General features: G+C 46.1%; 1 protein-coding gene across 1 annotated transcript; it reads right to left on the bottom strand.

Annotated features, from left to right (window-relative positions):
* Window positions 1-3,599: 3,599 nt before the first annotated feature.
* ACR (acrosin) lies at window positions 3,600-16,559 on the bottom strand. Its single transcript, XM_042470881.1, has 5 exons — window positions 16,486-16,559; window positions 13,359-13,562; window positions 12,226-12,491; window positions 6,387-6,532; window positions 3,600-4,388 (listed from the first exon to the last, which is right to left on the bottom strand). Exons 1-5 carry the CDS (start codon window positions 16,557-16,559, stop codon window positions 3,750-3,752), a joined length of 1,329 nt encoding a protein of 442 aa, XP_042326815.1. The 3' UTR covers window positions 3,600-3,749.
* Window positions 16,560-16,944: the final 385 nt, after the last annotated feature.

The raw sequence follows: 16,944 nt of genomic DNA, 5'->3' as shown, positions 1-16,944 counted from the left end.
TTCTTGCTGCACGACTCTGTAGTCCCAAAGAGAGCATTATGGTCAACATGTGTCCAAATTCTAAATCGTGGATCACTCTACATAGGAGGGAAAGGGGAGAGAAGGTTCCTTGGGTGCGTTTTACCATTCTAATAGTAAAGCTCCAACTCCTTAGAATCTTTTTGAAAGTATGGCTAGATCCATAGAATCCTACAGCTGGAATTGTCCCCAAGGGCCTTCCAGTCCAACTCTCTTCTGCTATGCAAGAAGACACAAACTTGTGACAGATAGCCATCCAGCCTCTGTTTAGAAACCTCCAAAGGAGGAGACTCCACCATACTCCAAACCAGCAATGTTTTCCACCATTGAACAGTTCTTACCTTCTGGATGTTCTTCCTAATATTTCGGTGGAATCTCTTTTCCTGTCACTTGCATCCATTGTTCCAGGTCCTGTTCTCTGGAGCAGCAGAAAACAAGCTTGCTCCCTCCTCAGTATGACATTCCTTCAGATATTTAAACAGAGCTATCATGTCACCTCTTAACCTTCTCTTCTCCAGGCTAAACATCCCCAGCTCCCTAAAGCCGCTTCTCATAGGGTTGATGGTTTCCAGACCCTTCACCATTTTAGTTGGCCTCCTTTGGACACTCTCCAGCTTGTCCACATCCTTTTTGAATTATGGAGCCCAGAACTGGACACAATATTCTAGGTGAAGTGTGTTGGTGCAACATGTCAAAGAGTTTAGATGCAAAACCATAAACATGCAGGTGAAATCAAAGCAAAAAGAACATGGAGGTCTTGATACTTTCAGGGACTTTTTCTTCTTGTCCTTTATCTGGATAAGCCCAGAATTAGTCAGGGGGAGAAAGAGGGATTTAGTTAGACTCAGGACAGTTTGGCATGGTACATAATGCTATAAAGCACCAATTTTGGCATGGTACATAACGCCATAAAGCAACCTCATGGTCCCGAACCCTAGAACGTATGGGCGGCATAACAATTGCGGCGCCCTGTGTACACAGGTGCCGCCATTGTTACGTAAGCACCGCACAGCATCCACACATTGCCCATGGTGCTTACGTTAACGAGTGCGCCTTATGCCACCTCTGTGGCTTAAAAAGAACCTGCTTTTCTCAAGATCTTTTTTTCCACAGGGAAGCTGCGTGGTTTGGCAGCTGCGGCTTTCCCCCAAAGGAAAAAAAGCCGCCGGCAGGCCGCCCTTTTTGGGCGATCTGTCTCAGGCCTTAGCTAGGTTCAGTTAAGATTATGAATAAATAGGGAAAGAGTCAGTTAGGGCAGCGGTTCTTAAATTGTGGTCCATGGACTTCTGGGAGGTCCTACAAGGGGTCCATTGGGCTTGAAGGAATGGTATGAGTTTTTGCAGTTAAAATAGAATGGAAGGAAGGAAGGAAGGAAGGAAACTTATCCAAGTTATTTTTGTGCCAAATTTTGGTTTTATCCATCAGTTGTACCAATTGTAATAACTTATTGCCTCGATTAAAAGCAAACAAAAATAAAAAATCAATTATAAAAATAACATATGAATATGCTGGTCGCGTTCATCTTGCTGAAGAGAAGACTGAGGGGTGGGTCGAATGGTTTTAAGTTATAGGAGAGCAGATTTCCATTGAACATCAGAAGCAACATCTTTGCGGTGAGAGTAGTTGGCAATGGAGCCCATTGCCTGGAGAGATGGAGGGGTCTTCTCCTCTGGAAGTCTTCAGAAAGAGTCTGGACAGCTACCTTGGGCAGAAACATATGGGGAGAGGCACTCCCTCACATATCAAGGTCCCAGACCATTGAAGGCTTTCAATGGCACCCCAAGCATCTTGAATTCATACTGGAAAGATATTGGTGGCCAGTGCAATTCTTCTAAGGCTGGCATTACATGCTGTCTATATGGTCATAGAATCATAGAGTTGGAAAAGACCCCCAAGAAGGGCCCTGATCCAGTCCAACCCCATTCTGCCATGCAGGAACTCACAATCAAAGCATCCCCATGAACAGATGGCCATCCAGCCTCTGTTTAAAGACCTCCAGAGAAAGAAACTCCACTAACTCCAAGGGAACATATTCCACTGTCAAACAGCTCTTACCATCAGGAAGTTCCTCCTAATGTTGGGGTGGAATCTCTTTTCCTGCAGCTTGCATTCATTGCTTCATGTCCTATTCTCTGGAGCAGCAGAAAACAAGCTTGCTCTCTCCTCAGTATGACATCCCTTCAAATACTTAAACAGGGCTATCATATCACTTCTTAACCTTCTCTTCTCCAGGCTAAACATCCACAGATCCCTAAGTCACTCCTCCTTGTAGGGCTTTGGGGTTTCCAGACCCTTCACCATTTCAGTCACCCTCTTTTGGACACGCTCCAGTTTCTCAACATCATTTTTGAATTTGAATTACCCAGAAGTGGACACAGTATTATTCCAGGTGAGGCCTGATTAAAACAGAACAGAGTGGCACTATTACTTCCCTTGATCTAGACACTACACTTCTATTGATGCAGCATAGAATCCCATTGGCCTTTTTACCTGCTGCATTGCACTGTTGACTCATGTTCAACTTATGGGCTACTAGGACTCCTAGATCCCTTTCACGCGTAGTCTGACCTGGGGAGTGGGAATGAAAAATCCTTAATAATGCTGGGAGTTCCCTGGGAATACTTTGTAGTTTGAGGGCAGGCACCAGAGCTCTCTGACAGAGATGGCTATATATCTCATTCCATAGTGTGGAACCACGGCAGTTAAAGCGATGTCCAACTGCATTAATTTTGCAGTGCTGATGCAGCTCCAGAGAGGAAGATACATGAATATGAATAATTAGCCCACTATTTCTGCAGCCCAAATCTCCTACATCCAGCCTTTTTAACAAACCTATGCAAACACTCACCATTCTCCAGTACCTTCCCAACAGGTCACTTACCTTATTCCTTTTGCTGCACATCATACACATAACCATACTTTACCTTAATTTCTCTAATAAGCAGAGCAACATTTCCCCCCAAAAGTCCATAACACCACTCAGCCCTTCTGCTTTTGCTTGTACAGTGGGCCCTTGGTATCCACCAGGGTTTGGTTCCAGATCCCTCGTGGATTCCAAAACCCATGGATGTTTAAGTCCCATTATATACAATGCATTGTTGTTACTACTACTACTGCTACTACTACAGTGGGCCTTTGGTATCCACTGGGGTTTGGTTCCAGGATTCCCTATGAATTGCAAAATCGATGGATGTTTATGTCTCTTTATATACAATGGGTTGCTGTTACTACTTCTACTACTGTACTGCTAATACTACTTCTGCAGTGGGCCCTTGTATCCACTGGGGTTTGGTTCCAAGAGCCCCCATGGATACCAAAATCTGTGGATTTCAACTCCCATTAAATACAGTGGTCTAGTAAAATGGGGACCGTTATACAAAATGCAGAATCAGATTTGCTTTCAGGAATATATATATATATATATATATATATATATATATATATATATCAAGCCTTGGATGGTTGAATCTGTGGATAAGGAACCTGTGGATAATACTAAAGGCTGACTGTAGAAACAAAAGAAATCAAGATTTACATTCCCAAAATATCAAGGAAAGAGAAATGGAAATAGTCTGGGTTGTTGTATGCTTTATTTTAAGTGTGACTATCGCATCTTATGATGATTGCTGGATGTTTCTATCAGGTTCCCTTGCAGAATGGCTCCCTTGCAAAAGCGAACCTTCTGCAGAGTTCAAGCGTCCCGCTGGGCCTCACAAGGCCAAGGCCAAGGCCTAGTTTTGGGTGTTTGACTGTCTGTTGCTTGGCCAAAAACTAGGCCACTTTGGGCTCCAACGGCTGCCCCACTGGACACTGGAAATGACCGTGTGTTTGCGTTTGGGGGGCTTAGGAGGTGGGGCTGGGGTCTGGGGTGTGGGAGGGGCGGCGGTTGTGGGCACGGAAGGGGTCTCAGTTTCGGCAACAGACCTTTGCTCGGACTGGTCCGCCCCCTGTGGTTGTGACTGGGCCACTGGTGGCGAAGGAGGCGGCTCTGGTTGTGGCGAGGTTTCCATTTGGGATGTCGTTGGAGGTGGAGGCAATGTCTGCGTCTCTGGGCTTGGTGGTGGGCTCACGGTTCCTACAGAGGCGGTCTCTGTTTGGATTGATGTTTCAGGCAGGGTTTGTATCACTATCGTTGGCACATACACAGTCTGCACCACAGGTGTGGGCTCTGATGACTGTGGCAGGGGACTGGCCTCGCTGACAGGCTCCTCCGTCGTGTAGCTCTGAATCCAGTCGTAGAAGAGCTGCGTGGAGGTGTAGACGCCGGGCTTTTGCACCCTGGCACAACCCATTCCCCAGCTGGTGATGCCAACCGCCCAGAAGCGCTCAGACCTCGATTCCCTGCACATGAGGGGGCCACCACTGTCGCCCTGCAGCAGGAAAGGAGAGAAAGAGGACACATGTGGCTAGGCACCCCACGTCTCAGGCCCCAGTTCTTTCCCCTAAGAGAACCAACACAAGAAGAGGCCACCATTGTCACATTTCAGACAGAAGACAGAGAAATGTAACCTAAAAGACCGCTGGAAGGGGGGCATGATGAAAACAGTCCATGTGAAAGGGATATAGGAGTCCTAGAGTGGACCACAAGTTGAAAATGAGTCAACAGTGCAATGTGGCAGCTAAAAATGCCAAGGCAATTTTAGGCTGCGTCAATAGAAGTATAGTGTCTAGATCAAGGGAGGTAATCGTGCCACTATGTTCTGCTTTGGTCAGGCCCCACCTGGAATAATCCTGCGTCCACTTCTGGGCTCCACAATTCAAAAAGGATGTCTGTTGTTTATTTATTTTATTTACTGTATATTGAGAAGCAGGAGCCAGTCCAAGGGAGGGCCACCAAAATAGTGAAAGGTCTGGAAGTCATGCCCTATGAGGAATGGCTTAGGGAGTTGGGAATGTCTAGCCTGGAGAAAAGAAGGTGAACAGGGGACATGATAGCCCAGTTTGAAGGGATGTCATACTGACGATGGAGCAAGCTTGTTTTCTGCTGCTGCAGAGAACAGGACCTGGAGCGATGGATTAAAACTACAAGAAGAGAGATTCCATGTAAACATTAGAAAGAACTGTTCAACAGTAGAATATACTGCTTTGGACTAGAATCCTCATTTAGAGGTTTTGAAAGCAGAGGCTGGATGGGCATCTGTCGCGGGGAGTGCTTTGACGGTGTCTTCCTGCATGGCAGAAGGAAGTGGACTGGATGCTCTTGAGGCCTCTTCCAACTGTGGTAAGAAAAGCAGCTGGCCTGATTGGGGCTCAAGAGAAAACATAGAACCATAAGAGTTGGAAGAGACCCCCAAGGGCTTTCCTGTCCAGCCCCATTCTGCCATGCAAGAAGACACAGAATCATAGAATCAAGGCGTTGGAACAGATCTCAAGGGTCATCAACCCAACCCCATTCTGCCATGCAGGAAATCTAAATCCAAGCACCCCGACAGATGGCCGTCTCCATCTCCCTAAGTCAAAGGCTGAACCATGGCTCTCATGTCACCCTTTAACCTTCCATTCTCCAGGCTTCCCTTAGTCTCTCCTCACAGGGCTTTGTGGTTTCCAGGCCCTTCACCATTTTGGTCACCCTCCAGATTCTCCACATCCTTCTTGAATTGTTTTGCCCAGAACTGGACCCAGGATTATTCCAGGTGAGGCCTGACCAAAGCAGAATAGAGTGGCTCTGTAACTTACCTTGATCTAGACACTATGCTTCTATTGATGCAGCCTAGAATCGCATTGGCCTTTTTAGCTGTGGTATCGCACTGTTGACTCATGATCAACTTATGGTCTACTAGGACTCCTAGATCCCTTCAAATATTTCATTGAACCATACAATCATAGAGTTGGAAGAGATCCCAACAGTCATTAAATCCAACCCTATTCTGCCATGCAGGAAGACCCCATCCAAGCCCTCGCTTTAAACAGAAGTCTAAGCAGATGTCGTTTTTTGTGGGTTTTTTGGGCTAAGCAGATGGTCACTCAACCTCTGTTCAAAGACTTCCAAAGGAGGAGACTCTACCACTTTCAGAGGAAGAGTCTTCCACCGTTGAACAGCCCTTACCCTCAGAAAGATCTTCCTAATGTTTAGCTAGAACCTCTTTTCCTGTAGTTTGAATTCATTGCTCTGTGTCCTAGTCCCTGGAGCATCAGAAAACAAGCTTGCTCCTTCCTCAGTAAGACCTTCCTTCAAATACTCAAACATGGCTACCGTGTGCCCTCTTCCCCAGAGTTAAACATACCTAGCTCCTTTTGCTGCTCCTCAAACAGTGCAATGGTTTCCAGACTTCTCAACAATCTGTAGCAACAGCTAACAAGGCTAAAGCTGCCTGGGAAGAGGAGTTACAGACCCCCAAGCATTGCACTCCATGCTTGTTTACACACACCTGACACGTGTCAATGCCTCCTCCCTCGAATCCTGCACAGAGGTTGTTGTCGGTGATGCTTCCGTAGTACCAGTTGGTGCTGTTGCACTTGTGGACCGATATGAGATCTACCTTGGCCTCCTTCAAGATGTCCGACGTCATTTTAGCTGCAAGGAGACGGGAATTACCCCAATGCAAGTTCCATGCGCCACACACTTTTTGCAGAAGCAGCTGGTGACTATGGGGCAGGCACTCTGCTTTGACTTAAATTGCTGAACTTAATCTTGCAAAGTTCTTCAAAAGACCCCAAAACCCAAACTAAGGGTGCAGCTACACTGTGTGCTATCCTACAACAGGTAACGTAAATAGCAGCTGCCTCCAGAATGCCTTATTGACTGTGTGTGAATGGCAGAAGATGGGGGAAACGGGGAAACAGACAAGCCTTCTTCACCAGCTTCTCCCAAAGGTTAATAAAGCATAGATCTCCATTGTGAAGTCGAAGGATTTCATGGCTGGCATCCATAGTTTTTTGTGGGTTTTGGGGGGCCCTGTGGCCATGTTCTACAAGAGTTTGTTCCTGATCTGTCACCAGCAGTTGTGGCTGGCATCTTCAGAGAATGCTGGTGTGGAAGAGAGTTGGAGATATATATATATACACACACACACACACACATATATATACACACACGCACGCACACACACATACACACACACACACACATATACACACACACTCACACACGCACGCACGCACACACGCACACATACACACACATATATATATATACACACACACATGCACACATACACACATATATATACACACACACACGCATGCACACACGCACACATACACACACACACATATATATATACACACACGCACACATACACACACACACATATATATATATATACACACACACACGCACACATACATACACACACACACACACATACTGTGTGACCCTAGATGTGGGAGGAGTGATTTCCATGTCGATCTGTGTATTGTTCTGTTGTTGAATGGCAAGGCTTCTGGGTGGGAGGATATAATGCAAAGAGGATTAGTGTCTGTTTAATTAGGGAAAACCCCTGACCCTGGGTGGTTTCTCATTTGCATTTGCTGGGTCTTGATTTTGGTGTTTTTCAGGACTTTGCTAACTTGTCCACAAGCATCTGGACAACTTCAACAGGAAAGAAGATCTGCACTTGATTTTGACATTTTGGAAGACTAGGCCCGCGTTCCCACTATGATTTAAAGAGAATTGCTGATCAGGTTATATGACCGTCATTGCCATTTGAAACTGGTTCCGATCCTACTGTGATCGGTTTCAATTGCAATGAACCGAGGCAAACACAAAAAACCCACTTTTTCCAGACAATAGTTTTCTAGTGGTTCTTTTGGAAAGAATCGATTCCGAAGCATGTTCAACAAGTGAGAAGGACGGATCTGAATTGCATCAGTCTGGAAGGACTAGTGTCATAGAGGTGTTTACCATTCCTCTCCACTTTTTGGTAGATCCACCCCCCCACCCCCCCCACCCCAGCACTGCCTTTGTGCTTGTGCTGTGACCTACGGGCGCATGATTTTTTTAAGAATAAAATTGATAGAAGATTTGGTTCACTGATTTTGCAACTACTTGCAATAAGTGAGGAAAGTAGTTGCAAAACCAAGGAATCTGTGTATGGACAGGGGAAGTGTGGACCTGTTGGTGCTCTTGGACCTCTCAGCGGCCTTCGATAGCATTAACTATGGTATCCTTCTGGAACGCTTGAGAGGGTTAGGAATCGGGGGCACTGCTCTGCAGTGGTTCTGGTCCTATCTCTCGGGCAGGTTCCAGATGGTGTCGCTTGGGGACAGTTGTTCGGCCAAGAGGGAGCTCAAATCGGGTGTCCCTCAAGGCGCAATACTGTCTCCAATGCTCTTCAACATTTACATGAAGCTGCTGGGTGAGATCATCCGGAGACATGGGGCGGAGTATTATCAGTACGCTGATGACACCCAAATTTGCTTCTCTATGTCTCGGACTGCTTCAGGGACCAAGGATGGCATCTCCCCTCTGAATGGCTGTCTGAGGTCAGTAATGGATTGGATGAGGGAAAATAGGCTTAAACTGAATCCAAATAAAACGGAGGTACTCACTATAGGCAATCCTAATGCGGGAATGGTGATAAGCTCTCCAGTTCTGGACGGGGTCACACTTCCCCTAAAAGACTGTGTCCGTAGCTTGAGGCTACTCCTGGACTCGTCACTTCAGCTGTCTTCTCAGGTGGACGTGACGGCCAGGAGTGCCTGTTATCAGCTTTGGCTGATATGCCAGCTATGACCCTTCCTGGAATGGGAAAACCTAGAAACGGTTGTACATTAACCGGTAACCCCTTGTCTCGATTTCTGTAATGCACTCTACATGGGGCAACCCTCATGCCATGTTCGGAAGCTGCAACTGGTCCAAAATATGGCAGCCAGATTGGTTGCAGGGAGTTCGAAATTTGATCCTATTACACCTATCTTAAAATCCCTACACTGGCTGCCTATTAGCTTCTGGGCACAGTATAAGGTGTTGGTCATTACCTATAAAGCCCTGCATGGCTTGGGTCCAGCTTACCTGAGGGAAGGCCTCCTCCCATACAATCCTTCCCCCTGCACTCTCAGGTCTTCCTCTGGGAAGAATCTCTTGCAGTCTAGGAAAACCAGACTTTGGAGGCCTTTAAGAAGGCAATGAAAACGGATCTCTTCTGGCATCCTTAGGTGGGAGTGACCATGTTCTCCTGGAGTTTGTTATACAATGGAAAGGAGAAGCCAGGCAGAGTCAGACACGCATCCTAGACTTTAAGAAAGCTGATTTTAGTAAACTTAAAGAAATACTGGGTGTGATCCCATGGTCAACAATACTAAAAGAGAAGGGAGCTCAAGATGGATGGGAGTTTCTTAAAAGGGAGATTCTGAAGGCACAATTTCAAACAGTTCCAGTGAGAAAGAAAAATGGGAGATGTCTCAAGAAACCAGGATGGATGACTAAAGAACTTTCAACTGAGCTGAGTTTGAAACGGAAGATGTATAAGAAATGGAAAAATGGGGAAACCACCAAAGAGGAATTCAAACAAATAGCAAGCACATGTAGGGGTAAAGTCAGAAAAGCCAAAGCACAGAATGAACTCAGGCTTGCTAGAGAGGTTAAGAACAACAAAAAGGGCTTTTTTGGATATGTCCGCAGCAAAAGGAAGAAGAAGGAAACGGTAGGTTCACTGAATGGAGAAGATGGCAAAATGCGAACAGAAGACAGAGAGAAGGCAGAATTACTCAAGACCTTCTTTGCCTCCGTCTTCTCAGAAAAGGCAAAGGGGCTCAACCTGAAGATAATGGAGCAGAGGACAGAACAGGGGAATTTCAGCACAGAATAAGTAAAGAGATAGTAGAGGAATACCTTATTAATCTAAACGAATTTAAGTCTCCGGGACCAGATGAACTCCATCCAAGGGTATTAAAAGAACTGGCAAATGTAATATCGGAGCCATTGGCAATAATCTTTGAGAACTGGAGGAGGGCAAACGTTGTCCCCATCTTCAAAAAGGGGAAAAAAGAGGATCCCAACAATTATCGTCCAGTTAGTCTGACATCAGTACTAGGAAAGATTCTGGAGCAGATCCTTAAACAGAGAGTCTGTGAACATCTAGAAGGCAATGCCATCATCACAAAAAGTCAACATGGATTTCAGAGAAAGAAGTCATGCCAGACAAACCTAATCTCTTTCTTTGATAAAATTACCAGCTTGGAAGATGAAGGGAATGCTGTGGATGTAGTATATCTGGATTTCAGTAAGGCCTTTGACAAAGTTCCCCATGACATTCTTGCAAACAAGCTGGTAAAATGTGGGCTAGACAAAGGAACTGTTACATGGATCTGTAATTGGTTGACCGGCCGATCCCAAAGGGTGCTCAACAATGGCTCCTTTTCATCCTGGAGAGAAGTGACCAGTGGGGTGTCCAGTGGGGCTCTGTCCTGGGCCCAGTGCTATTCAACATCTTTATCAATGACCTGGATGACAGAATTGGGAGCATACTTATCAGATTTGCAGATGACACCAAATTAGGGGGAATAGCTAATACTCCAGAGGACAGGATCAAGATTCAAAATGACCTGAATAGACTAGAAAGCTGGGCCAAAGCTAACAAAATGAAATTCAACACAGAGAAATGTAAGGTACTGCACTTAGGGAGGAAAAACGAAAAGCATAGATATAGGATCATGGGGGACACTTAGCTGAATGAGAGACTTCTACGTGTGAAAGGGATCTAGGAGTCCAAGTAGACTACAAGTTGAACATGAGTGAACAGTGTGATGCGGCAGCTAACAAGGCCAATGCAATTTTAGGCTGCATCAATAGAAGTATAGTGCCTAGATCAAGGGAAGTCATAGTGCCACTATATTCTGCTTTGGTCAGGCCCCACCAAGAATATTGTGTCCAGTTCTGGGCACCACAATTCAAAAAGGACATTGAGAAACTGGAGCCATGTGTCCAGAGGAGGGCAACTAAAATGGTGAAAGGTCTGGAAACTCAGGGAGCTGGGGATGTTTAGCCTGGAGAAAAGAAGGTTAAGAGGTGATATGATCGCCCTGTACAAATATTTAAAGGGATGTCATATTGAGGAGGGAGCAAGCTTGTTTTCTGCTGCTCCAGAGACTAGGACCCGGAGCAATGGATGCAAGCTGCAGGAAAAGAGATTCCACCTCAACATTAGGAGGAACTTCCTGAGAGTCAGGGCTGTTTGACAGTGGAACAAACTCCCCCGGAGTGTGATAGAGTCTCCTTCCCTGGAGGTCTTTAAGCAGAGGCTAGATGGCCATCTGTCGGGGATGCTTTGATTTGGATTTCCTGCATGGCAGAATGGGGTTGGACTGGAGGGCCCTTGTGGTCTCTTCCAACTCTACGTTTCTATGATTCTATGATTCTAGGCCTTCCCAAATTGACCTCCTCGAAATGTTAACTCTGCAGTTGGGAGCTGTCATTTTTAATGGTATTTTAAGGAGGGAGGGAGATAGGGAATTGGATTTTAAATGTTTTGCCATGTTTTTACTTGTGGTTTGTTGTGATCTATTTTTATTGTTCTTATGTTTTGTTACCCGCCTCTCCAATACAGGGAGAGGCAGGATACAAATAATAATAATAATAATTATTATTATTATTATTATTATTAATGAATCAAATATTCTATCATTTTTTAAAAAAAATTGATTCAAAATTTGATCCATTGTTTTTGCAGCTACTTGCAATTGCAATTACAATTACAATTTCTACTTGCAATTGCAATTACCCGGGTGATCTGACGGCAGCTCATAGTGAGGCAAGTAGTTGCAAAACCAATGACTCAAATCTTCTATCAATATTTAGATGTATAGATAGTTCCCAAGCCAGGCTGCCCGGGCTGCCTCTTATGTCACTGGTGATGCACAGATGACTGACATGCATTTTGGAGTGGTGCAAACTAGTGGGGATGACAACCGTGCCAAAAAAGAAGCAATTACAAGGGGATAATGAAAAGATCCACTTTCATCGTGGGAACAATGGACCTTTTGGAATCAATTTACCAACACAGAGTGAAGTCGAATCGCAAACAGGTTTAAATGTAAGTGGGAATGAGTTTTTTGCGTGTGTAGTAGGGAGAGACGTGTGTGTGTGTGTGTGTGTGTGTGTGTGTGTGTGTGTCTGTATGGGTGAACACCTACTTTTCCTCTGCTGACTTAGCAAGTAGTTGTTCTGCTGCCCTCCTCTCCCAATCCCTTCCCAGGCTTTCCTCTTTCTTAAAAAAGGATACTTATCAAGACAATGTCACAAGCTTTGCTGCATTTTCCCCCTCTCACATTTCTCATGCGTGAAGCCCCAGCCCGCGACGTAGCAGTGGGACATGGTGGAGACATTCACAGAGTCGTCTGGAAGGCAGGCTGGCTGGATGTAGTCATTGCAGAGGACGGGCTCATCCAGCTCTATCAGGGCAATGTCATTGGTTTGGTGGTATGGCTGGTACTCGGCATGCTCCACCACTCTCTTGGGGAAGCGGACCTCAGCGTCAGGGCCTGGCCGGGACAAGTGTGTGGCACCTAGCACTAGCTCCCAGTTGGTGAGATGCCTGGAAGAGAGAAGGCGCACAAGGAGAAGTCTTACGTGAGGCCAGTCCATTGCTCAACTTAGGCCAGTCATGACTACTATTCATGTTGACTGCTGTGGCCCTCTCTGGCTCTCAGGTGGGAAGAAGGGCTATTAGACAGCTGTATGTGTGAGATGGATCTAGGCCAGCAATTCCCAAACTTTGGTCCACCAGACATTTTGGACTTCAGCTCCCAAAATTCCTGATTGTTGGCTGGAGTATCCTGGCCCCACAGCTGACCCAACCTGGGCATCTTTTCCGATGCAACAGTTGCTGTCTGCATGGTCATCCTGCTGGGCCATCTGGTGCAACCACTGGAGCTGTGGGTCACTCACTTCTGAGGTCAGAACAAGATGTCCAACGATGACTGGGCAACTTGTTCTGACTTCAGAAGCAAGCAACTTGTGGCATCAGCAGATACAGCCGTTGGCACAGCGGGACCCTGTGTAGACAGTTATTGTGGCCACACAGGGATCATAGAATCATAGGGTTGGAAGAGACCTCAAGGGCCATTCAATCCAACCCCATTCTACATTGCAGGAACTCAACATCAAAAGCTCACCTGGGACAGATGGCCATACAGCCTCTGTTTAAAAACCTCCAAAGAAGGAGACCCCACTACACTCCGAATTGAAGGTGGTAGTTTTTAAAAAACATTTTATACCCCAGTTTTGGTGCAGTTGAACCAGCTCTGAAGTTTGAACATGCATTGTCTGAACAGGAGGATACCAGAACGGGGGAGGAAGGAATGGGCCTTTTGACGTGTGCAGACAGGGCCCAAGGTAGTAAAGTTTCTGCAAACTAATCTCTATGAGGAATGGCTTAGGAAGCTGGGCCCATTCCACTCACCTCTTATCCTTGAAGCAGTGAGCCGCAGTCATCACCCATGTGGCACCAATGAGGGACCCTCCACAAGTGTGCTGGAAGCCGGCCTTTGACGGGATCCGGATGCTCACCATCCATGGCCAGGCCCCTGGCAGGGAGTTGACTCCTCCGACAACCGGGAAGGGGTTGCTGTGCGAGGGGGCCAGGGGTCGCCGCCCGCAAATCCCGCTGGAAATAGAAACCACAGTCAGGACTCCAAGGAGACCACCACCAAGATCCCTGGATTTTTTAAAAAATGTATCTCCTTCCTTCCTTCCAAAACCTTTCCCTCTGCAGTTTATTTAGAGTCGTGAAAGCAGAATATGGAGATTATCATACACAGGCGGGATAGGGATGGGATTGCTCCCCCATCCTTATCCCATCTTTATCCCGTCTGTGACTGCGATAGTGCAAAAGGCTTTCAAATCATAGCACCAATCCCGCCATTAACCTGTCATTAAAGTGGCACTGCAATAACACAAACATCCATTAATGCAAAATGCCGGCCAATGTCACTTTAATGATGGGTTAATGACAGGTTAAAGACGGGCTCTGTGCAACGTCATCTGAAAGTCTTTTGCGCGATCATGGTCAATCATGCTTTTCGGATGGGTTAACAACAGGATCTGCTCAACATTGTCTGAAAGTCCTTCCCGCGATCACACCAGGAACAGAGAACTGATATCATCCCACGAAAGATAGGGTTCTCAAGTCCTACCTTTGTCATAGGTTTGCTCCTGACAAGTCTTCATTCCTCATCTTGACCTTTTGTGACTTTTGTAGCCACTGTGCGTCAGGAATCAACCAGAATTTGGTTGTGTGAAGGGATTCCTCTCACCTGGCATGACCAAGGGCCATCCCTTTACCAGCGAGAGGTGTAATGCAAGAACATTTCACTGCTCTGGGAAAAGTGACCCACCTAGGTACCTTTCCCTTGCCATCCCTGCAGTATTTGGAAACTGCCTTGAGAAAACAGAGTTGCACAGGGAAATATTCAGATGTCCCCAAACAGGGGATGTACACACACCTAACTCTGTGTCATCAAAGTGTGTCCACATATATTGGTACCTTGCAAAAGGATCTTGTGGCACCTTTGAGACTAACTGAACAAAAACACATCATAGCACCACCTTTGTAGACTTGGTCTTCTTCCTCAGATGCATGGAGTGAACTAATACTCAGGAAGGACATTTATAATCAGATGTGAAGTTGAAGTCTTTAATAGTTGGCTTTAATAGTTTTTGTGGTTTTTTTTAAATTATGTGGCCATGTTCTGGAAGAGTTTATTCCAGATGTTTCGCCAGCATCTGTGGCTGGCATCTTCAGAGAAGGCTGGCATGGAAGAGAGTGGGGTATATATATATACTGTGTGACCCTGGGTTGAGAGGAAGTGAGTTACATGTTAATCTGTGTGTTGGTCTGTTGTTGAATGGCAAGGCCTCATAGTGGGAGGATATGCGAGGAGGATTTGCATCTATTTAATTGGTGATCCATGCTCTGCTGGGAAACCTCCTGACACTGGGTGATGTTCAGTTGCATCTGCTGAGTATTTTTACCATACATCAAAGAATCACAGACAGAATAAGAAAACTGGTGAAGAAACACAACTCCAAATGGTCTACAAAGCGACCAAGAAAATCCAGCAAATGCTGCGCTCAGCGAAGGACCAGAGACCCTCTCACAGCCGCAGGAGTTGACCGCATACGGTGCAGCTGTGGACAAGTCCACATAGGGGACACCAAACGCAGTGTCCAAACACAGATCAAGGAACAGAGAGACGCTGCAGACTGGGTCAGCTGGAAAAATCAGCAGAAGCAGAACACATTATGAACCATCCTGGGCACAAAATGCTGTTTGAAAACACTGAAATTCTGGACTATACCAACCACTACCATGTCAGGATGCACAGGGAAGCCATTGAATCCACAAACACTTGGACAACTTCAACAGGAAAGAAGAACCCCTTAAAGTGAACAAAGTTTGAGTACCAGTCCCAAAAAACACCAAAATCATGACCCAGCAAAAGCAAATGCAAACCTCCCAGGGTCAGGGGTTTTCCCAGCAGACAATGGATCATTAATTAAATAGACCTCCTGAGTCCTTGCCATTCAGTAACAGAACAATACACAGATTGGCATGGAAATCACTTCCTCTCAACCAACAGTATATATGCCCCACTCTCTTCCCTGCCAGCATTCTCTGAAGATGCCAGCCATAGATGCTGCTGGCAAAATGTCAGGAATAAACTCTTCCAGAACATGGCCATAGAGCCCGAAAAACTCACAAAAACCTATTTATAATCAGACTTTATGAGTACCCATGGAAATGCAAAACTTGTGGTCCTGGTGGTGAGGTGACAAGCTCAGTTTTAACTATGGTCATTGAGGGACAAAGGCAGTAGAAACAGCTGAATTGCAATATATCCACAAACTCCAATCCATCATCAGTGGGTTAAACAGAGGCAATGGTTTCTCAGCTCATTACATATATTATAACCCTGGTTAACACCCCAGTCTCATGAGGTTGCTCTTGACCAGTTCATCACATCTCTTTTCTGGTTCCCATCCTGCACAAACCACATTCCCAAACTCCCTCCACCATTCCTATGGCAACATCTTTCCTCCTGCCTTTGTTAACATTGGACTTATCACCTCATCACCATGCCAGGCTTTGCATTTCTATGGCTATTCACCTAGCCTGCTTACAGAGGTCTGTTCCTGGAAGATATCACTCCATCCATCTGAGAAAGTAGACCAAGTCTAGAAAACCTCTGCTACAACTTCTTTCACTCAGTTAGTCTCAGAGCTGCAACAAGATCCCTTTGTGTAGCGATATTCCTGACTTAACACAGCAACGCCTTTTAATTTTACCCACATGTATTGGTGTATATGCCACCCACAGATCCTTGGAGGGGACATAATAATACCCAGCCATGAGGCTTGGTGTGTCCCAAGGGTTGTGGGACCACCAGCACCCCAATCCCCCTTTCCTCTGCTTTGGCTCAGCCTTTGGCCTGTTTCTCTCTCTCTTTCTAGGAAAAGCATCTTTGCAGAGGGATGGAGGAGGCAGCATCTGCAGGAGAACAGGGTTGCCCTAAAGGACAATCACTTACTTGCATTTGTCTTCTAAGGCAGGCATGGACCTGACTGTGGTGAGGGCCAGGAGGGGCAGGATCAGCCTCTTCATCCTCATGGAGGTTTCCGCTTCCAGCTCCCTCAGTGCCTGGCATCATAAACAGCCAGGTTCTGTATGACATCACATGGAATTCCCCTCCCCATAGAGGTTCCTCTAGTCCTCCATGGAATGGAGGACTGGGAAAAAGCACCCAATGGGGTACCCATGGGCATCGACCGCTTTGAGACATTCCAGGCTCCTCCACATAGAATCATAGAGTTGGGCCACCTGGTCCAACCCCACTCTGCCATGCAGGAACTCTCAATCAAAGCATCCCCAACAGATGAGCATCCAGCCTCCATTTAAAGACCTCCAAAGAAGGAGATTCCACCAAAATATCCAAGGGAATAGGTTCGACTGTTGAACAGCCCTTACTGTTAGGAAGGTCCTCCTAATA

The sequence above is a fragment of the Sceloporus undulatus genome, chromosome 5, assembly GCF_019175285.1.
Source record: "Sceloporus undulatus isolate JIND9_A2432 ecotype Alabama chromosome 5, SceUnd_v1.1, whole genome shotgun sequence".
Classification (NCBI taxonomy): Eukaryota; Metazoa; Chordata; class Lepidosauria; order Squamata; family Phrynosomatidae; genus Sceloporus; species Sceloporus undulatus.
This window is presented reverse-complemented; position numbering and strand designations above follow the sequence as displayed.

Coding starts and splice junctions, on each gene's coding strand:
- ACR (XM_042470881.1), bottom strand. CDS start 16,559: ATGAAGAGGCTGATCCTGCCCCTCCTGGCCCTCACCACAGTCAGGTCC. Junction 13,563..16,485: donor GCCTTAGAAGACAAATGCAA/GTAAGTGATTGT, acceptor TTCTATTTCCAG/CGGGATTTGCGGGCGGCGAC. Junction 6,533..12,225: donor GGGCTTCACGCATGAGAAAT/GTGAGAGGGGGA, acceptor GTCTCCTTGCAG/CTAAAATGACGTCGGACATC.